This window comes from Lissotriton helveticus, chromosome 9 (assembly GCF_964261635.1).
Source record: "Lissotriton helveticus chromosome 9, aLisHel1.1, whole genome shotgun sequence".
NCBI classification, from domain to species: domain Eukaryota; kingdom Metazoa; phylum Chordata; class Amphibia; order Caudata; family Salamandridae; genus Lissotriton; species Lissotriton helveticus.
The window spans coordinates 1,154,590,258-1,154,612,471 of record NC_136070.1 but is presented as its reverse complement, the minus strand read 5'-3'; the positions used below and the strand labels follow the sequence as shown (position 1 = coordinate 1,154,612,471).

The following is a 22,214-nucleotide window of genomic DNA, read 5'->3' as shown; positions in this document are numbered from 1 at the left end:
TTCGAAGTTAAAGGCTGAGATTATTCATGGGAGCTAGTTTGTCCAGGGTTCACTGAGAAACGAGCAGTGACTAAACGAAATGAACAAACTCGATCAGCTGTTTGTCTCCGACTGCCCAGGAGAAAGTGGCAAATCAGATTTATTTATGACAGTACGTTACGTACGAACCATAGAACATGGTGTTATTGTCTGGGCTGCCGACTTTGGAACTGGGGAGCCTTGTTTGAACCTCTGCATCTGCTCAATGTACTATGATCTTCGGCACGTCACATAATCTGCCTTTGCTTAATTAATTAATGTGACTTTGTGTAACGTAACTGGTGCTCGATGAAAGCGCTCAAATGCCCTACGGCTGAGTTTGTGCTATATTAAACAAGACGTGCGCGTGCACTACTGAAAACAAAACCTGTCGTGGGGCGGGACTTCCGTCTTCTGCGAGAAGCCCGTGCCCACGGAGGGCCTGGCCAGAGAAGCAGTGGTGACGGTGGCGGCAGAAGTCCGGAGTGGCGCCGATGCGGTGAGTGGGGCTTGGGGGGGGGGGGGGTCGGTGGGGATGTGTCTCTGTGTGCTCGTGTGTGCGTGTGCTCGTGTGTGTGTGTGTGCGCAGCGGCGGAGGGGGTGGTGTGTCTCTATGTGTGCGTGTGTGTATGTGCGCTTGTGTGTGTGCATGTGTGTGTCTCTGTGTGAGCGCCAGTGTGTGTCTGCTTACAAGGATCTAAAAGGGAGACAGGAGATGTTGAACGCACGCGCGACCTGATCCGATTCCGCCAGGCTGCGCGTGCCCATCTCTTGTCTCCCTTTTAACTCCTTGTAAGCAGAGCTGACAACAATAGGTCTCGCTGCGACAGGGCTTTCGCCCTGTATCGTAGGGCGAGACCTCAAAAGATATAAAGAGGTACAAATTACAGAGGTTGAAACTGTAATGCCGCTCACCTCGCTTAGCCTCTTTAAGGTAAGGTACTGATTCCACACACATGATCGATATTAGAGGTTACAGCTTGGAAGAGTTTAAGTCCCACTCCCAAGAATACCCTAACCCCAGGAACAATGCAAATATTCACAGCATCCCAGGAAAAATATACTTTTGCCATCTGGAGCATTCCCCAAACACTGAAAGAGGCAATTATCTGACCTTTTTCAGAAATTTGGCACTGCTACAAAATGGTGTCCCAGACCGCTGCCTTACCAAGACTTATGAAAGTCACAACCTGTCAAGTCATGGGACACAATGTGGCATTGGAGAAGGTAAGCCTGGAAGAGATGGCACACAGGTCAATAGAAACTACACCGTTTGACACATTTCCCTATGTCAGCGTTGCAGCCCCAGCCACTAGAGAACCATCATTCGCTGCAAAGTTTTCTGGTCAATAGTGGCTGTTAGAGTATTTAGGCCTGACTCACACTGAGCTCACTTCTCTGGCAACAGTGGTTGATGTGACTTCTTGCAATTCGCATTAGTTCACACTAGGACTGACTTGTTCTTTCACTTTTGTTGTTTCCCCCTGCTTAGTTCCCTCAATTCCTTTATTCCCTTTCCTGCTGTTCCTTATGACCTTCTTGCTTACCTTTTTTAGAGTTTGTATTTCCCATCCAGTCCACCTCCCTCATGGTGCGACAGTGGCCTTCATATTTGGCTACTGTGTTGGTTTCCTGGTACACCGAGAGCTAGCTACAGTCTGCCATCTGCGTGCACTGGGTGGAGGTCTAAGCCCAATACTTCTGATACGCTGTGCATTGGAACCCACTCAGGATCTCCAACTCCCATGCTGTAGCAGTCTCTCTCTCTCACTCTCACTCTCACTCTCACTCTCACTCTCACTCTCTCTCTCTCACTCTCTCTCTCACTCTCTCTCACTCTCTCTCTCACTCTCTCTCTCTCTCTCTCTCTCTCTCTCTCTCTCTCTCTCTTCTCCTCTCTCTCTCTCCTTCTCCCCTCTCTCTCTTTCTGTTTCCTCATACCTGCATCCCCTCAGCCTGGGACTTTATCACCATCATTATCCTCAGGCAAGGGGATGATCCAACTTCTAGGGTGAGTGGGAGGGATTGACTTTCACTCCATCATGCCCACAATATCAAGCACTTGCCTTGCCACTCTGCTCAGCAGAATGCCCAATTATATTTTGTTCAAAGGAGGAGGTCTGCACACCATTTTCTTCAATATGACGTTGTAATTTAATCTATGAGTATTTTAACTGATTGTACACTTTGCGTGCGAGCCTGGGCTGTGCCATGCCCTGAATGCACCGTCTTTAAGTACAAACATGTGGGGAGAGTGCAGTTCACCCTCCACTACCCAAGCCGCACTGCATATTACGGATGCTAGTTCCAACTGTTCATTTTCCATTCGCCCATGTTTTATCATTATTCTAATCTTGACCATGATATTAATTATAATATCATCTTCTTTTTTGACTAATCCGCATATCAACAAATTGTAATAGAGAAACTTCTTATATTAACGTGTGCCCATCCAGGCCTCCATGAAAATACGATCTCGTTACAACAGATAGTTCAAAGCAGCAGTTCTTTATTCCAATCCCAATGTATTTCGGGCCTTTACTAGCCCTTCGTCAGGGGGACTGAAAGTAAATATTACAAGAATTACTTCAACTAGATCAAATATATTGCCTATTTACAATTGAAATTTTCAAGCATTCTAATAAAGCTTAATACAATTTCACCAATCTTTTTTGCTTACTTTATATTCCATAGATTACTACTGATATTGAGCCCCAATTCTCTGTGTGTTATAATTGCTTCCGTAAAAATGGTAATGTACAAAAGCGCCTACATCATTATCTATACATCGTGATTTAATGATCTACCTAACTGTCCCTCATACATCCTGCTCTTCATCTGAAACTTACATCGATGCCATTAGTGTTTAAGGAACATGATCTTTATGATACTCCCGCATGAATATTATCGCTTTGCCTGTTTACTATATACATCAAAATCCCTCGTCAACAACTTTCTTCTAACATGCGTGTTCCGCTTTCTAATTAACCAACGTCTTCATGTTACTCGTTCTTTTCTGAAACGAAGCTCTACGCGTACCTGCGTGCTCAATCACTCCCTCTCCAATTGACGTCCGTCTTAAGTTCCTCCCTCCCATGTAACCTGCTCCCGGTATTTCCTCGATGTTAAACCCACCTGTGCTCCACCCCCCTCACGTGATAAAAGTTCAAACTACTGACGCCTATAACATTCTCTCTAGACTGCAATACCCATAATACATCAATCGTCCATGTCTGAAGAACAATGCACTCACTAAACATAAGTCCACTCTATTTCATGAATGCATCAAATATTGTGAATTTCATTGTTCGTGCAACACATTCGCATGTAAATATTCTTTCTCGTTGCCACCAGTGTCCAGCGCTGCTGCGAACTTGCTGTTTCAATCATATGTGGATTTTTAGTCAATAAATCATTGATTTTTAAACTTGCTTTATCTTTGGGTGCAAAAACCAACGGAGGGCATTTTTACATCAGAAACATTCAAAAGATGTGGTCTGCACACCATTTTCTTCAATATAACGTTATAATTTAATCTATGAGTATTTTAACTGATTGTACACTTTGCGTGCGAGCCTGGGCTGTGCCATGCCCTGAATGCACCGTCTTTAAGTACAAACATGTGGGGAGAGTGCAGTTCAAATAGTTAGCAAGTAATTTCCCCATTTTATTTTGACCACCATAGTATCGTGAGTTACATTTCAATAGAAGATTAGAGGCAGTGTCCGTGGTAAATTTATTGAAAGAAATTTTGGCTTCAATGAGATCTTTGAGGGAGGATTCAGTGTTAGAGGAGTGGTAAACAAGTTCTAGTTGTTTGATGTTAGCAAGTAATTGCGTAGATTTAGCTTCTCTGAGTTTTTCCCCACGACACAAAATTAATGATAAAACCTTTAGAGGCTGCTTTAAAGGAATCCCAAACCATAACAAAAGAGGATTCGGGAGTATGATTAAGTAGAAAAAAATGAAACGGCAAACGTAGTAAATTCAGTACAAAAAGTGGGATAGAGAAGTAAAGTTGTTAAATCTCCATCTGCCAGAGTGGGGGGAAAAGGGAATGAGATCTATATCAACAAGGACGGCAGCGTGATCTGAAATTAAAATGGAGCCAATGTCGGAGTGGATAGCATGTTGAGTTAATGATTTACTGAGAAAGATGTAAACAATGCGGGACTGTGAATGATGAGAGGGAGAATAAAAACTGTACTCTCTAAGGTCAGGGTTACACAACCTCCAGCTATCTACTAATGCATTGTTCTGAACAGCTTTGGTAAATTGGGAATGCATCTTGGACGGTGAGAGCCCAACATTTGAATGACAGTCAAGAACAGGGTCATAAATTTGATTGCGGTCACCACCAAAAATGATATAATCATCAGTAAGTGTAGCTAACTTATCAGATATGGAGGGCCAGAAGGATTTATCAGTTCCCGTGGGAGCGTAAACATTGAAAATCACAAGGGGGGTTTTATCTATAAGTAACCAAAACTCAATTTTTCTTGTCTACAGTAGGAGAAAAGAATACATGTCCCACCCAACAACGTCTAAGTTTCAAAGCCTCTGTCTCTGAGAGGTGGGATTCCTGAAGAAGGGCAACGTCAGTTTTAAGTCTGGCGAGATGGGACAACACCCTTTGCCTTTTAATCGGATTATTTAATCCTTTAACATTCCAAGTAGTAACACGGAAGGTAAATCCAAGAAAAAATATATAGCAGTAGTATGCTCACTGAGTTCAAAGATAAAAAGGTGTAAAGAACACTGCAAGGAAATAGTAAAAGAAAACAAGAAGCAATATAAAAGAAGGAAAGAAAAAGAAAAAGAGAGACAGAAGAAAAAGAGAGGCAGGAAAAAAGAGATGGATGAGAAAGAATTATTGAAGAGAAAGAGAAAGAATAGAAAGAGATAAAAAACAAGAAGACAGTACATGTCCGAAACAGACGACTGAAGAACAAACTTACGAAAACAAAACGTAAAACGAGGGTGGTGGCGTCAAAAGACGACGGTGACAACAACGAGAGCGGGCGCCAAACCTCCGCTTCCAGAACTCCAAAGAGCAGCATAAAGAAACAATGTGACACATCGGGGTAGGAAGAAAGAGGAAACATCTGTAGAAAGGAGAGAGAAAAATAATGAATATGAGGATTGGGAAAGGGGAGAAACATGAAGTTAGGATAATGCTGAACATAGGATAAATATAAAGGGTAAGGCAACAATCAAAAATAGGGACAACGAGATAAGAACAGGATCAGCATGCCCAAAGTGTTATCGGGTCCATTTAAACATTTCTGGAGGTGTCCATAGCATCAGTTCCATTATGACGAAGGAATTCTTGTAGAGCTGCAGGATCCTCAAACGTGGTAGTTTTGTCTTTGTAAGTAACTTTGAAAAGACACGGATGAAGTAGTCCATATCTAGCATTAAGAGCTCTGAGCTGCGGACACATGTCCAGAAACTTCTTCCGACGGTCAGCAGTGGCCTTAGCAACATCTTGTGACAGATAAAGACGATGACCTTCCCATATAATTTGTTTCTTGAGCTTGGCCGCTGAGAGAACCTGTAGGAGATCTGTGTATTGTAGAAACAACATGATGACCCCTCTAGGTTTAGCTGCAACTTTAGGACCAAGGCGGTGCGCTCTCTGTATGTTGATAGAAGATAAGGCAGGTGCAGCCAAGATTTTTGGAAGAAAAGATTGGAAAAAAGTAGTAGGGTTAGACCCTTCAGAAAGTTCAGGAAGTCCATAGAGGCGAAGGTTGTTTCTACGATTTCTATTTTCCAAATCCTCCGTCTGTCTTTTGAGATGTAGTATTTCAGCCTCCATAGAGGGTATATGAGAACAGGAAGTTTGAAGAGATTCCGTTGATTGTTCTAAAATTAGAACACGCGAATCTAAGGACGACCATTTATCATGCATAGTCTGTGGAGTTTTAGTGGTTGCTTCCATAAAGGGCTTGAGCGCTCGTAATTCCTCCAAAATAAGATCCATGGATGAAGATGATGAGGCATTCCCTGGAGAAGGAGGATCTTTCTTGAGGCGTTTAGTAGAAGCTGAAGTTGATGGTAATTTGCTACCATTATGAGATTTAGGAAGAGCGCCAGGCGACGTGTCAGGTTTTGACATTGCGCTTTCTTCCATATCCTGAAGAGGAGAGTCTGAATCTGAACAGGCAGGCACCTTGGTAACTGTAGAGAGCTTCAAGTTGCGAAGCTTCCCCATGGAGGAGCACAGAGAGCGGGTTGAAAGCAGAGTGTTTGCCACCAGTGGTCATGCAGTGAAAGATAAGTTAGTTATACATGGGAAGGTTTGAAAAGTAAAAATGAAGAGAAACGAACAAAATGGCAGTAAACCTGGTTGTGACAGGAAAATCATTGAATAAAGAGCAATACGGCCATGGAATTATATGAGGCAGAGTAGTAATGCTCAAAATATAAGAACATTTCAGGAAAAATCATCCACAAGTTAGGAGAATGACAAGGAGTAAAAGCGGCATCTTCGTGCTCCAATTAGAGACATCGCGCATATTTAAAAAACTAAATTGACGGCCGGGGTCAGGAAACCGGACACGCGGCTGAAATCAGCCGAAAATGCAGCAAATTGAAATATAACGAGGGCGTTGGGCTCACCTCATTCTCCAAGGAGCGGAGCAGCGTTGTGGTGTAGAAGGCTGGCAAAGTAACCGCTGAAGTCCAGGAAAGTGCGGAGTCTGATGCGCAGTTAGAAAACAAAATGGAGGCCGGGGTCGGGAGACTCGAGTCGCGGCAGAAATCAGTAGAAAATGCAGGTAATTGAAATATAATGAGGGCGCTGGGCTCACCTCATTCTCCAAGGAGCGGAACAGCATTGTGAAGCAGGAAGCTGCCAATAAAACCACTAAAAGTCAGGAAAGAGCGGAGGCTGATGCCGGAGCTCCGCCGCTACGCCGCCATCTTAGGCGACGCGTAAGCCACGCCCGACTTGTTTTTGTTTTTGAAGGAGATGAAAAATCATTGCAACTACCTTGGCAAATAGCAAAAGAGCGTGAAAGTAAGACCCTAATGAAAAACTTGAAGAGATTAGATAATCATACTACAACTTATACTGCCCAAATTCTGTAGGTCTTCCACCATACTACTCTTAGGTTTATTTTGACATATGTAACCAGGCATTGGCTAAACACTGTGGATCCTTATCTCCAGGAAATGGTCCTGCCCATACTAGAGAGTGTTCTGAAACCCAGCCCAGATGCTATTTATAACAAACTTTACAAACTCTTAGTAAACAACATTACTCCTTTATTTTGAAGCTGTCAAGTTGCACTAACCTTGTAATTCAGACCCAACAGGATCGATGATAGCTTCCACGTATCTACGTACCCACAACCACCTTATACTAATAACATATACGTTAGTATTAGATCTAGGGAAAGGAGAAATGCTCGAGAGAGTGAAACAGAGACAGTGGATATTGTCACATTGTCTGAGTACACAACGAGGCTTGATCTGTACTGCAGGAACATTTATATCTAAAGACAAAGGAAGACCTTTAGTATGTTGTGGTATTGAGAATGAAAATTAACTGCTAATATTATATCTGATACACCAATTGATGCACTCTGGATTTTCACTCTCTATTTTTGCATGAAATTCAATATTTCACTTGAGCTGCAATGTAATTACAGTTGATCTGGATATGGTGACAGTGAAGAGCCATATGAGTTATTGTATATAGTTTGCTAAAAGAGTGCCTTCAATATTACTCAAAAACCTTTTGTGGTTCTGATTACATACAGTGCAGTGGTTGGTCACTTTAACATGAAAGCACGTTTGTTTATATCATGGTTTTCCTATACTCATCAATTGTGTGCTGTTTCTAATAAAAAACTTAATATAATAATTGTTATAAGAACAATAAATGATTTATATCAGATGTGAATCCACTGGCTTCCCTAGTAAATTAATATTGAGTTCTCAATCCTAATGGATGTTTCTATCTCAAATGAACAAATGCAAATAGAGTCCATAATTGATAGATGATGTCTTGTGAAAACTAGCAAAGTAAAACTTATGAATTCATAATCCTGATGGACAGCAAAAAAATGAAAAAGGCCGTTCAGGAATGAAAGGTAATGAAGAGAAGTGGAAACTAGGTAAGCTGAGGACAGGACATGCAGAATGGGATTGGACATACAACAAAGGGGGAAGAAGTAGGGCAAAATGGAAAAAAGAGCTCAGCCACACTGGTAAATACTGATGATAAAGGTGATAGGATAGATAGCCTAAAGCAGCAGAGCAGAGAATTGACATGCAACTTCAAAGGGACCTAATGCACTAAAGAACTGTCAGGGAGCCTAAAAATGCTAATTTGGTTATGCCATTCTCAGGCAGTTGTCCGTCTTTTTGCAAAATATGCCGTATTCACGTTTATTTATTTTTTAATAACAATAGCCACAGATTTATTCCATCAGCTTACTCAAGCGTGACACTTGAAGTCCGAACCTCAGGAAGCAGTGGTATCAAATATAAACAGTCACTAATTTCAAGTCACTGAATGTCATCATTCTGATGGGCCATCTGTGACTGGAAAGGGGTGGGTAAACAGAAAAAGAGGGTGTAAAAAAGCCAGCATATTAGAACGGAAACAATATTTTCCAGTTACTAGCCCCAGGACGAATAAAGATGGATCCAGGCAACAATCGCCTCTCTGGTCCATCTCCTCCTCAATGCACACAACAAGCATGGTCAAAGTTCCTCCTGTTCTACACATGACCTTTTCACGGAATGCCCTAGCTGGTTCCACTTGGGTGAAGGAGTATCCCTTCTCCTGATACCGCACCCTGTTCCTTGCTTACTGGGCGAGGTTCAAATTTGAATGTTTTTCACTTCACCCCTAATGGCTGGTGGGACCTTTTATTTTCTAATGTTGCGGGCTGAGATCAGGGAATGGGTAAACAGAGCAAAACGTCTTTCACCGTAATTAAATTTCTCAGATTCATGTCCCATTGATTATCAGAACAAATCTTTGATCATTCTGCCTTCAATATACTCCCCTAACCTTGATCCTGTCCCAGTTAGCCTATAGATTTGTCTCGTTAGGAAGAGGCCTACTTCACCATAGTCCCGGCAAGGTAGTCACAGAATAGTCAACCTCATCCTACAGATCACAGAAATTTGTCAGGTTCAGGGACCACCCGGATTTGTTACACTGCTACTCACTTCAGCTTATCCAGGATTTCTATCTTGGAGTACCTCTGCGAGATGTTTTCCCCAAGGCATCTTTGGCAGTGGCAACTTTCTATGTAGAAGAAGTCAGGCCACTAACCTACCATTTCAAAGTGTCATATCTTTTTTCCATCTTTCCTTGGGACTGCTCACATTTGCAACAGTCTTGTACATGCTCTGCAGCTCTCGCTTCAGTGTCTGCAATGCTGTTGAAATATCTTCAGTTTTCACTTTACGGTCTGCATGAAGCGAAGTGTATTTATAGATTTAAGTGTATACCATCTGTCTATGTGAGAGCTTCTCCGTCGGCGAAGTAGACACTCTTTGGCCTCTACATTGCACAGTGTCCCTCAGTTTGAAGAACCATTTCATGTTGAATGAATGTTAAGAGTAGTGGGTGTGCGAACTCCCCAGGGGCACCCTCACGGTGGCCGCCTCCACCAAACATAGCCCATGGCGCTGGGAGTAGAGAGAGGATGCCTGCCGCGTCGGATCTCCCCACCTCTAACACTATGCACGAGGCCCTTGGCCCCCTGGGCCCGCCACGCAGCCAGGTCTGGGGCGGGGCGCTACCCGGCATGGAAAACGGGCCCAAGTCCAACCAGGATCTGCAGCCTGCCCTCCCCCAGGGACTGGGCGGAGAGAAAGCAGCCGTCCGCTGCAGGTAAGGCCCCCCGCGCTTCAAGGTCCCAAGTGCCCCGGGCCATCCGAAGTGACCCCTCAGACAAGACCACCACATGCCGCAGGACCCCTCCACCATGCCAGGCTGCAGCGGCCCAGGCAGCATCTCCCCAGGCACCACCCTTCCCTCGCTGCCCCCACCCCTGCAAAGTAATGAATCCACCGGAGGAAAGGAATCGGAACGAGGGAAAGTGCCGCCCGGCCCAGAAGAGGAGAAACCACCCTCCCCTTGCTGCCCCCACCCTAACAAAGAAATACATCCCACAGGAAAAAATGCATTCAAATGATGGTGAAGGAGCCGCCCGGCCCCCGGGGAAGGAGACCTGGGGAGCACTCACTCGTAACTTTTGGACTGGAAACACGTGTGCGCCCCGCCATTATGGGACCTTCTCCTGTTGTCGCTCTTGTCCTTAGTCCACCATCTTGCGACATTCTACTGCCCTCCCTTGGTGCTGTGTCTGCGTACCCCCTCCGACCCCACTTAATGGAACTCTGCTCCCCTTGTTTTTTGGGTCCTGACCTGAGAAAATCTACTATTTGTATATATATATATATATATATGTATATAGAGAAAACTCTAACCACTAGTATATGCAGTAGACCTTTGTACTCTCTACCATTCCTATGTGACTCTTAGTTTATCCATTTGTATCTCTTCCTTGAGTGACTTTACAACTTGTACATTTGCAATTTCTTTTTATTTTTTTCTGTTTCTATCTCTTCCTTGTGTGACTTTACAACTTGTACATTTGCAATTTTTTCCGTTTGTATTTTTTTGTAACTCATGTAATCCTAAATCCTTATGTATCGCAACTGGTTCTTATGTAAAGCGCTCTGACACCTTCGGGTAATGTTTGCGCTATATATATAGGCACAGCCACCCTATATATTCTGGCAAATATTATCATCATTATCTCTTGCAAACTGTCTTCTTATTATCCCCATATGTATGCACTGTCACTGAAAAGCCTGGTTTTGTTTATGTACCGTTATAAAGCTTTTTTTCTTTACACATATCTTCATCTTTATGTCAACAACTTAAAACATTTTTCTCCTCCTCAACCTTTACTTTTGATTTCAAATCAACACTTAATGACTAAATGACCTCTTATTCTTATCTTGTCTTAGTCCAAAAATCATTTGCTTTTTCTTCTAATTCTAAACCTATGCATCATCCAAATCCTATTCTATTTTCCACTGACAATGTCCCCTCCTATACCTTAACCAGAAAAGGCAATCTATTTTACAACCCTACCTTTAATATGGAATCGATTATTACATCGACAGTTTCAGCAGAGGTACCAAGTATTTAACATTTGCAAAACATTTTCCCACATCCCCTTGTACAAGGTAAACGCACTAGAATGCTTCAACACCACCTAGTATAGTTATCTCAAGTCCCTTTTCTGCCATTGGGTAAAGTTTAAACTTTGCTACAATAATTCTTTGTAATCTTTTAAGAATTCCACAAACATCTCACAATTGTCACCAAGTCAGCTGGTTGTCAGTAAATAATAGGGCTATACAGACTACTTATTTTGGTATTTAAAATCATACACTACCTACCTCCCACCATCTGCTACAAATTCTATATAGAAATGTCCTCCAAGCACCTTTGTAACCAAAATCTCCTTGCCTACCCTTGCCTCGCCGTTTTGCTTATTCTTTGCAGCTACTTCATCTGTTCCACAGGAATAGGGTCTCTACTGAGCTGCACCACTCCTCCTCTTGTATTACTTTCAAACCTTACAGCCACACCTGCTAAGATTGAAAATTAGCCTGAAAAAGCATTCGTATATTCCCTGTATGCTCCTAGATCTCCCTTATGGCCCATGATGCAAACACACCAATGTGCGGATATCTATGTTTTCCAGTGGTCCGAGTAGTCTGTTGTTTAATGCCACACTCATGTCTAGTTTGCTTACTTTTCTCTTACGTTACTCTGCCTCAGCATCGAACTATCTTTTATCTGCATAAAGCAAGTGCTATTGTTCCACCTATGTTTTATTTGTACCACATTGAAATGTAGTCCCCCATATCAAGGGGCCGTAAGCAGAATCACATTGTCACATGTAACAAAATCATGTTTTAGCAGCATGTTCCTTGAGAAGGGACAGCTACTCTGTCAAAAGCTCTGCGGCACCACACTTTATAAAATCACTGCAGTAAATCAATAAATGCATGTTTGTTCAAAAGTACACTCACATTGCTTACTGTTTTTTCTTTTACAGCGCCAATGTGTAGAATATGCGTTGAAGGCACGCCCCCTGCGTAGATACATTCCAAAAAACCCTTACCAATACAAATTCTGGTATGTGGTGAACTCCACTGGCTTTGAATACATTATGTTTGTTCTCATCATGCTGAACACACTCTGTTTGGCTATGCAGGTAGGTCCCTCCGTAAACTCATGATTTAAAAGTTGTTACTTAATTGAATGGTAATTTGCAAACATTGTAATCTTCTGTTCTCGCCCTTGGGAAAAATAATATATATGAAATTAAACTCAAGCTATTTTACTTATCCGTTTTTTTTTCTTTTATGTTAATACTAGTTTTACCTCAATGAGTTGTTTTCTAATAGTATATCTTTTATCTTTTTATATTCAAACCTCACTATAGGGAGACACCTTTGAGTTTGAGATACTTTGATAGAGAACCATGTTGTAGATCCGTCAATAGCCCCTACCATCCCTAAATACCTACACTGATGAGCAAGGGAACTTGCCCCTCTAAATAGGTATTAAGGAGAGAAACAGGGAAAGGAGCGAGAGAGAAATCCTTGCATGCCGCCCAATCTTCTTCAAGGTTCATCTTTTTCAAGTGATAGCACCACTCTTATTTTTTTTTCTTTTTCTTTGTGTCCTCATTAGCCTCGATTACCAATAAATATTGTATCTTGCTCCAGGGCCTCCCTTTGATTAGCACGAGCCAGAGATCTATGTTCCAGATCGAGGATTGGTCACTCTATACCATGCTTATTAACCTCCAACCATATTTATTTATTTATTTATTTATTTATTTATTTATTTATTTATTTCAAAGGTTTTATATAGCGCTGCTGGACCCGAGAGTATCAGAGCGCTTTACAACGAAGGTAGACATAAAACGAAGAAGTTAACAGTGTGTAGAAAATGCAAGGGATATAGTATTGCAATCAGAGCGCTATACATGTGAGAAAATAATATTAAGATATAATTGACAGAATGAAGGACATTCATAGGGGATACAAATTTGTATTGGGAGGAGCTAGGGGGTAGGGGGTAGAAAAACAGGGATGTACATTCATGGGAAGATGCATGCTGAGAGTTGAGGGAGAGAAAGGAGTGTAGAGGGTGAATGAGAATATGAGAGGAAGTAGGATGGGGTGAGGAGAAGTGTGGAACAGAGAAGAGAAAAGAGTGAACATGATCAAGGACAATAACCCTAGATACCCCAATATTTGTTGAGGAGAAGTATTTTGAGTTCTTTTTTGAAGAGAGAGTAGTTGCAGCGAAGATTTTTGGGGAGAGTGTTCCAGATCATAGGAGCATTCCCAGAGAAAGAACGGGCTTGGGTCTTTTGGCATTTAAGTCTGGGAGGGATCAGGACAAGGGAGTTAGTACTTCTCAGAGACCTAGAGCAACCTGCTTTTTGTAGTTTACTTGCAAGGTAAGAGGGGATGTTTTGGTGAAGAGCTTTATGCGTGATACAGGCAATCTTGTAGGTGGATCTTCCTTCTATTGGGAGCCACTCGAGATTTTTAAGGACGGATGAGATGTGATCACACCTTTTACAGTCAGAGATAAGTCTGGCAGCTAAGTTGAGAACAGATTTAATTGGAATGAGATGGACTTTAGGGGTGCCGGCGAGTGTGGCGTTGCCATAGTCAATCCTAGAGAGGACAAGCGATTGGACAACGATTTTGAAGTCATCCGCTGGGATGAAAGGTTTTATTTTTTTGAGGCGGAGAAGGGTGAAGAGAGCGCTTTTGGCTGAATTTTTAATGTGTGGGATGAGGTTAAGATTTTGGTCGATGCTGATGCCTAGGGATTTGACAGAATTAGAGGTGGAGAGGGAGCAATTAAGTGCTTTGATATCATTGATCCAGAGTTGGATGGGAAGGGGATTGCTTTTGGGGGTGAAGAGGAGGATTTCAGTTTTTTTCGGATTCAGTTTGAGGTGGTTCAGATGGAACCAGGCTTGAACTCTAGTCAAGGTGTCATTGAGGTGAAGAATGTCTTTGTGGGATTTGATCTTGTAGTATAATTGTGTATCATCGGCATAGAGGTGGTAGCTGATTTTAGCTTGTTTCAGGATGAGGGTGAGTGGTTCCATGAAAAGATTGAATAGGGTAGGGGAGAGGATGGATCCTTGAGGGACACCGAGAGAGACAGGTTGAGGTTTAGAGAGGAAGTGGTTAAGCTTGATTTGCTGAGATCTGTTTTGAAGGAATGAGGAGAACCATTTGTAAACAGTGCCTTTCAAGCCAAATCGATCCTTGAGAGTGTTGAGAAGAGTGGGATGGTGCACAGTATCAAATGCAGCCGAAAGGTCAAGGAGGATAAGTAGAGAAGATTCACCTTTGTCTAGGGAGCGATGTATGTCATCAGTAATGTTAAACATAGCTGTTTCAGTACTGCACCCCTTTCTAAAGCTGGATTGGAACGCGTCAAGGAGATTGAAGGAGACAATGTGCTTCTCTAATTGTGATAATGCACATTTTTCAAGGGCTTTAGAGCGAAAGGGAAGATTAGAGATAGGGCGAAGGTTGTTAAGATCATTTGGGTCAGCAGAGGAGTTTTTCAGAATGGGTGAGATTTGGCCAAGTTGAAGGGATGCAGGGACACAACCAGTGGAAAGGGAGGAGTTGATGATATTAGTCCATGTAGGGGCGATGATATATTTGAGTTCTTGAACCAAATGTGCGGGAATAGGATCTTTGGAGTGGGAGGAAAGTTTCAGTTTTGTAATGATATTGATGATCGAGGATTCTGATATTAGACTAAATTCGCTCCATGAAGCTTTGTTTTTAGTTAGGAGGCCCTTGGGAGAGGGGTCTGGAAGGGGGATATTCAGGGAGGGTAGAGAAGGATCATGCAGTGAGGGAGAAGTGGGCGCAAGTGTATCTGGAGTGTTGGGGGGAGTCTGTTGGATGAGAGGAGGGTGGAGTGGGATGGGGAGGGAGGAGAAGGATAGTTCGATCTTGTTGACTTTATTGGTAAAGAAGCTAGCAATTTAATTGCATCTGTCAGTAGATGCTAATATTTTGGGAGGGCCAGTGGAGGTTTGTTTTTTAACAATGTTAAAAAGTTCTCTAGGGCGGTTTTTGGCCTGGGCAAGTTGTGATTGGAGAAAAGAGGATTTTTCATTGAAAATTTTTTTTTTATATTGGGCTCTCGCAGTTCTAAGGAGAACCAGATTATAAGCGGTGGGCTGGTTCCTCCAAACACGTTCAGAGTGTCTAAGGGCTCGTCTTTCATTATTGAGTTCAGAATTGAACCAGGACTTGGGAGGTTTGTTTTTTTGTTTTTTGAGTTTAACTGGTCGAGGGCTTCAAGAATAGAATTGTTATAGTGGTTAGTTAAGTCATTTGTGCAGTCGGAGAGAGGAGGAAGAAGTAAGCGGGATTTAATTGTGGATTCCAGTTCGCCAGTTGGAATACGGTGGAGGTTGCGAGAAGGTTTCATAGGTGGGGAGTTGATGGGAGTGGGGCGTGTAGTGGATCGATTCAAGGTGAAGAGTATAAGGTAGTGATCAGACCAGTCTACCGGGAGTATATTCGAGAGGGAGGCCAGATCATTGCTAGTCATAATAGCATCGAGGGTGGCTCCTTTGTTATGGGTGGGGGAGAGGCAGAGTTGGGTCATGTTGGTGATATCCATGGCTGCCTTAAATAGTATAACAGAGGGGTCTTCAGTTTTATTCCAGTGGATGTTGTAGTCTCCAAGGAAGATATTCTTGGATGTTGAGAGCGATGCTTGAATAATAAGATCGGACATCTCTTCAGTAAAGGGGATGGAATTCCCAGGGGGGTGGTAAATAGTGTGAAATCGAATGGTGGGGAGCCGTGTATAATGAGATCAGCGCAAAGGTATTCAAAGGATGACGGGTCTTGTAGATGGACAGGCGAGATGTTCAGTTCAGTTTTAAAGATTAGGGCAATGCCTCCTCCAGTTTGATCTATTCTATCTTTCCTAATGATAGCATAAACGGGGGGAATGAGTAGGTCGAGGATCGGGGTGGAGTGGGCGGTGAGCCAGGTTTCAGTTAGGAATGCGATGTCAATGTTATCACTGAGAATGGTTTCCGCAATCTCTGTAGCGTGGCAGGAGGCGGAACGGCAGTTGATCAGCAAGCAAGAGAGTGGGGAGGGGTCGGGTAGTTGGGTGGAGGGACAGGGTGGGATAGGTCTAAGTTGTTGGGGAGGTCTTGGGGAGGTGGGAAGAACGGGGAGTCTGTTCGTTCCTAAGAGAACTGGAATAGTAAACTGATAAGTAGGGCGGATAGTAGATGAGGATGGAGAGGGAGAGATAGGTACGTTCGTGGGATAATGACTAGCCGGGGATGATGGGCAAGTACCGTGTTGTGGCAGGAGGGATGCGTTGGGATTATGTGGTGGGACAATTAAAGGAGGTTGAGCGGGTAAGGAACAGGAAGTAAAGTTATTGTTAAGTGGGGGAGTGATGGTGTTGGTGATGTCCGTTTTCGAGCAGTAGGTTGAAGTGTGGCGATGAGGCGTATTGAGAGGGGACTGTGGAGATTGCTTTTGTAAGGAGTCCGATGTCACTTCTGAGTGCGGAGATTTCAGAAACGAGGGACGAAAGGAGACGTTCGATGTTAAGGGGTGGCAGTTTGTGGATTGATGAGTGTGGTGGGTCCGTATTTATTGGGAGGTTGGTCGTGAAAGGGTTGTCTAGGGGTGGGATAAGGTGTGCAGAAAGCGGGGGGAAACCAGGAAGGGGGGGAGAGGGGTGTAATTATAGTGAGGGGGAGGATCGTTATTTGCAAGCGGTGGGTATTTGAAAGCAGGTGCATATTGGTGGGGTAAGTGGGAAAGGCCTTATTATTGATCTGACAGTTATGTGTAAGTGGTGTAGGGGCAGAAGGAGTTATGGTACCTGATAGATTGTGGGTTGTTGAAAATAGCAAGGGAGGGTAAGAGTGGGGTAAAGGTTGAGAAAGCATGGGTTCTAATACATGGGTGAGGGGGATATAAGAGCATGGTGGGAGAGGTCGAAGAGAGTCGGAGGGAGAAGTGGAGAGGGAGTCAGGGGGAGGGAGGTGGATACCAGAGAGTGTATTATTAGAAAGGGGGGGTGACAGGTGGTCGTTAGCAGAGAGGGAGGTGAGGTGGAATACAAGGGGAGGGAGGGGCATAGAAGAGAGTGCATTATTGGAAAGGGAGGATGCCAGGGGGTAATTGGCAGAGTGAGAAGAGATACGGGCATCGAGGGGAGGGAGGAGCAAAGAGGGGAGTGTATTGTTAGAGTCAGGGGAGACTAGGGGGGAAGTGGGGTGTGCTGGAAGCATCGTTTCAGGGTTGCCTAGTGTGGAGGACGGGGGAGTAGTGTTGTAGAGGAGATCGAATGGAGCGGAATGTGTAGAGGAGCGTGGAGAATTCGGTGATAGAGGGGAGGAAAGAATAGGCATGTGGGTGACAGGGGAATTATATAATGTAGAGGATTCATGAGGAGGAAGGGGCGAGTCATTGTTGGAAGAGGATGGAAGGAAGGAATGTCTAATTGGATGCTGTGAGACAAGGGAGTTATAACAGGTTATAATGTTGAGAGCGAGGGAGGTAAGTAGAGATTGGGAATAATCAGCAAGATTTGTTGTGGATGGGGAGGGAGAGGTCTTGAGAAGGGATAATGCCGGAGGCTGATTAGGGGAATCAGTGCTCATAGTAGTGATGCGAGTGGGAGAGGTCAATGGCTGATGGGAAAAGGTAACGGTGTTGGGAGTAGGTGCGGAGGGGGTAAGTCGGTGAGCGGCGATAGGGGGTAGGAGAAATGATAGAAGGCGACAATAGAGCTTGTGTTAGGTCAAATATACTAAACATGGGGGCCAAGGATGGAATGGGGGGAGAAGTGACAGGGGGTTGAGGAGGAGAGAGGGCAGGGTTCAAGGATTGAGTGAGGGATTGGGATATAGCGGCAAAGTGTTGTTCAAAGATATCAAGGTGTTTTTCAGCAGCTTGTATGAGGATGGTTCCGGATTTGAAGATGGAGATATCTATTTCACCCGGAAAAGAAGGAGAAGGCGTGGTGGCGAGTTTTAGGCCGTAAGGGATGTTACGTGAATTTGAGATAGGGAGGTTATTTAGAAATAGGCTTTTCCATTTAGATGGGTGTTCGGTGAAGAAGATAAAGTTAGTAATGAGTGAGGAGTTTAGGCTATTGTGATGATCAGCAAATAAGGTTTCAGGGTGGAGACAGAGAAGTTTCTGTTTGAAGTTTTTCCTGCCGTGTTTAAAGAGATGGGAGGGGTAGAGGATGGACCAAGAGTTAGGGCCTAGTTTAGAGATGGGTGGGTTTGAGACCGAGTGGGGAAGAGTGGGGGGGCGGCATGATTTAGAGGATATGGAGAGAAAGAGGATGTAGAACAGATAGGTTCTCACGTATCCTAGAAGTGCAGACAGGAGGGGAAGTAGGAGAAGTGGGAGTTAATATAAGAAGAGTCAAGGCAGATTCAAATAGTGTGAGGAGTAGAAGAAGCTAAACAAAAGAATAGTACGTGATGGGGCGACGTGTTAAAGAAACAAACGTATCATAAATTAAAAATGGGTAACAAGAAAATTAAAATTAGAAAAAAACAGAGTTAAGTAACAGGATAGAGAATTACAATTAGCCTGAACAAATTACAATGAAAGGAAGTGAGGTAGAACTAGGATAGAGGAGCATCAAATGAGGAGGAGTAGGCAGTTAAAAAATGTACACTTGAAACAGAAATAAAAAAATACCTGGCCAGATAAGTGAGAGCGAACAAAAAATAGTGGAGCATCAAGTGGGGAGCAGCAGGCAGTAGCTAAATATACAATAAGGCAATTACATAAGAAAAGCAGGGCAAATCATATTAAGCAGACTAGGAATTAGAGAGATAAAGATAGCTAAGTATGTAAAATGTATTGAATAACACAATAATAGAATCACAGATCTACATGAAAGTACATATAGAGGCAATATGAATTATAAGTGGATAGGATAAAGGTCGGCCATTAAGGGGGTAGAGATAGGAAAGGTTAAAGGTCAATGAAGAGGGGTAGAGATAAAAGGTGGTAAACAGTAAGATGATAGGTAAAGAGGGGGTGTAGTTGGAAGGTAGCATATAAAATAATAATTTTGTGATGGTTAATAGATATCAGGAAGAGGCAGGTGTAAGATAAGTGAGGAGAGAAATAGTTTGAAGAGATATAAAATAAGGGATAGGCGAGCAATTGGAGAGAAGAAAGTAAATTAAAATAAAGTATAGAGACAGCGAACTTGGAGCTTACATAAGCACATTATTATCCAGGTTTTCTTCAGAGATGGCCGCCTCAGTAGTGGTGGTGTCGTTAGTCCCTTCATAGTGTCTAAATCACCGTAAGCGAAGTGGACCACATCAAAAGAGAGCTTCAAAATGGATGCCAATTAACAAAAGTTGTTATTGTCCGAGTGAAACAAAACAAAACAAAATGGGCCCAGATCGGTTGGCGAGTATGCGGGGAGTCAGCCCAGCACCAGGGCCATAATGGGAGAGTAAATAAACAAACAATGTAAGCCAAGGTGGATATTTGAGCCTCCGGTATCCTGTCTTTTGTTATCTGTAAATTAGGAACGATCCGATGTGTGCCGAGGACAGTTCAAGTACGAAACAGCCTCACAAAGCGTCAAATTCGGGATGCACGCTCCGTGTAAAACAAGGTCGGGCGATCACCTCAGAGCTCTGCGGAAAGGTGGCAGCGCTCCAATCCCGTGCCAGTCGCCTGGATACAAATGAGGCGGCTCCACAATTAACAGGGCTGACGGGTGTGATGGGCGAGTCGCAGCTTCCTTCTCGGAGCTGCGTGAATGGGCGGCAGACTACAGGCGGGGGACGGCAGAGGGGTCTTCAGTGTCGGTCATTGTGACATCCGATTATGCATCCGTTGCCTTAGCGCAGCTGGCAGAGGCGAATGTAGAGGCGAAGGACAAACTCGGCAGAGTCATGGGAGCAGAAGTCGAGGCTCCGAGCAGCGCTCGAGGAGCTGTGTGGCACCATGTACGGAGGTGCAGTGGCCGTGAGCCCGTAGCGGCAAAGGGGACCTCCGGGCTCAACACTGAGTCTGATTGCGGCGGTCTCCGATCAGGCAACCCTCACAGTGGGCTCCGATCTGGAATCCGTCACCTCAGAGCCGCGGGCGGAGGTGAAGGGCAGTCTCGGCGGAGGCGACGGGCAGTCTCTGCAGGATCCCGGGAGCAGAGTTTCCCCAAATCAAGAGAATGTGCAATAATCGACACAGCACAATTCCTCGCAAGTTGAAAGACCTCCAGGTAGTTCCGGATAGGAACGGTCCAGGCAGGACGGCGAAGTCTCACGATCCCCGATGACGAGAGTCAGCCCCTAGCATCAGCCCCAGTATATACAACAGGGTCAAGTCTCTTAAGATCGGGGAGGAAACACGATTACCTCCCTAATGAGCCATTGCCCAAAAAATCCCAGAACAGACACCGCGGCAGACGACCACAGGAGAGGAGGTGCTGGCCGTCCCAGGGAGCCTCATGGAGGGTAAGCAGCCGATCAGCCAGGGGCCTCGCAAAGCCAGTCCAGGCAGCATCGGCATCAAGACGCTGAAACCTCGGTGAGTGACGGTCGAAATTCCGTTGTAAATCATGTGAAGAGAGAGGTTGTCTTCAGATTTAGGAGGGTGGAGGGATCAGTATGAGTATTTGGGTTTATTTGGGGATTTAAACCTAAAAGGTGATCCCTAACCCAGGAGCTTTTCAATCAGCTCCTCCTCAGACGGCCATCTTGTCATAGGAAACTTCATTTCAGGTGACTACTGCGAAGTCGCCAAAGGAGTAATCAAGCAATATAGTATAGAGGCCTAATCATTGGACTATATTTAAATATATTGTTTCATCCATTTCTCATAAGGAAGCTAAAAGCCATTTAGCTTTTTCTTAGGTGACCTATCCAACTGATTGGTGTATTTTATTAACATTAACAATTCTATTTTAGTTGGGGGGTGGATTTAACCCAACTCTGTATAAGATGCTATGGATCGGGTAGATCGACACTGGCAGAAAGACTAGGGGGAGAAGGTAAGTAAGGAGCCAGGCCAGAAAATAAACAATATAGCACAGATGGAATTATGCTTACTGGTTCTAGCAGTGGGCGGTGCTGATATGAGCCTGAAACTGACAAGGCCCCAGAATGGTGAAGCAACACTCCAGAAAGACTCTACAGAAAATGGGGAAAGACAATACACCACATGGCACAGCGAAACTGGAACAAAGAGGAAAACTGGGGGAACCGAAAAGGGAATTAAAACAACGAATATGGGGGAACCCAATAAAGAGTGTGAACTAGTACTTGAGTGCAACAGCCGTGCATTCATGCGATATATTGTCAGGCAAGTCTAATGGTCTGCCTGTGCATAAATAGTGCTCGACCTCTCTTCGCCTCAGAGTGACCTAAACCCACGGAGTGAACTACTGCTGCACTAAAGGTAGTATTCTAGTGTGCCAGCCTTTCGTACCATCCACTGACCCATTTTCCAACTTCGACAGCCTCCTTGCTCCTCCTGTATATACTGAATTCACACAGCCTTCCTCCACCCCAATCCCCTCTCCCCCCACTGCACTGCAACTTGAGGTCTGCAACTTTTCTGTCGTTTATAACCGCTATTTCAGTTCTAAACCATTGATAGATATGGATAGGAATCGCTTTTCGGCAGGTATGCCTACAACCTGCCCCTTCCAAACAGCAATTCCTTATCCATTTCTAAACCCATTTTAGGGGTTGGAAAAAATGTACTGACTTCTAAAATGGGTATAATCCAGTCGCAAACACTGAATCAGAGCATTTGTGGCCAGAAACATACTTCATACATCTAGCCACCAGCTCCTTCCCTACCCCTTGTAAAGCTGTAAACTGTCGGCTGCATGTTACCTATAATGTCCTGTGACAAAAATTGTGGCCTCCTTTACCGAACGCCGCAATTGTCTGTTGGGCATGGCCACCTACTGTGGTAGGGTATAGGACAACCTCACAGCACCGATAAAACCAGTATGTGAGCATGGACATGGTAATCTGATCAACAACAAGCGTTTGAAAAAAAACAAGTCAGCCCCATCAGCAGAAACCACAATGAAGTGT

General features: G+C 44.0%; 1 protein-coding gene across 2 annotated transcripts in view; it reads left to right on the top strand.

Annotated features, from left to right (window-relative positions):
• Positions 1 to 22,214, top strand: part of CACNA1D (calcium voltage-gated channel subunit alpha1 D) — a 1,365,963-nt gene that overhangs the window by 898,520 nt on the left and 445,229 nt on the right. For both annotated transcript variants that reach the window (XM_078661595.1, XM_078661596.1), the window contains exon 28: positions 12,129 to 12,287. In XM_078661595.1, the coding sequence (XP_078517721.1) occupies positions 12,129 to 12,287 (159 nt within the window). The remainder of the gene's footprint in view (positions 1 to 12,128; positions 12,288 to 22,214) is intronic.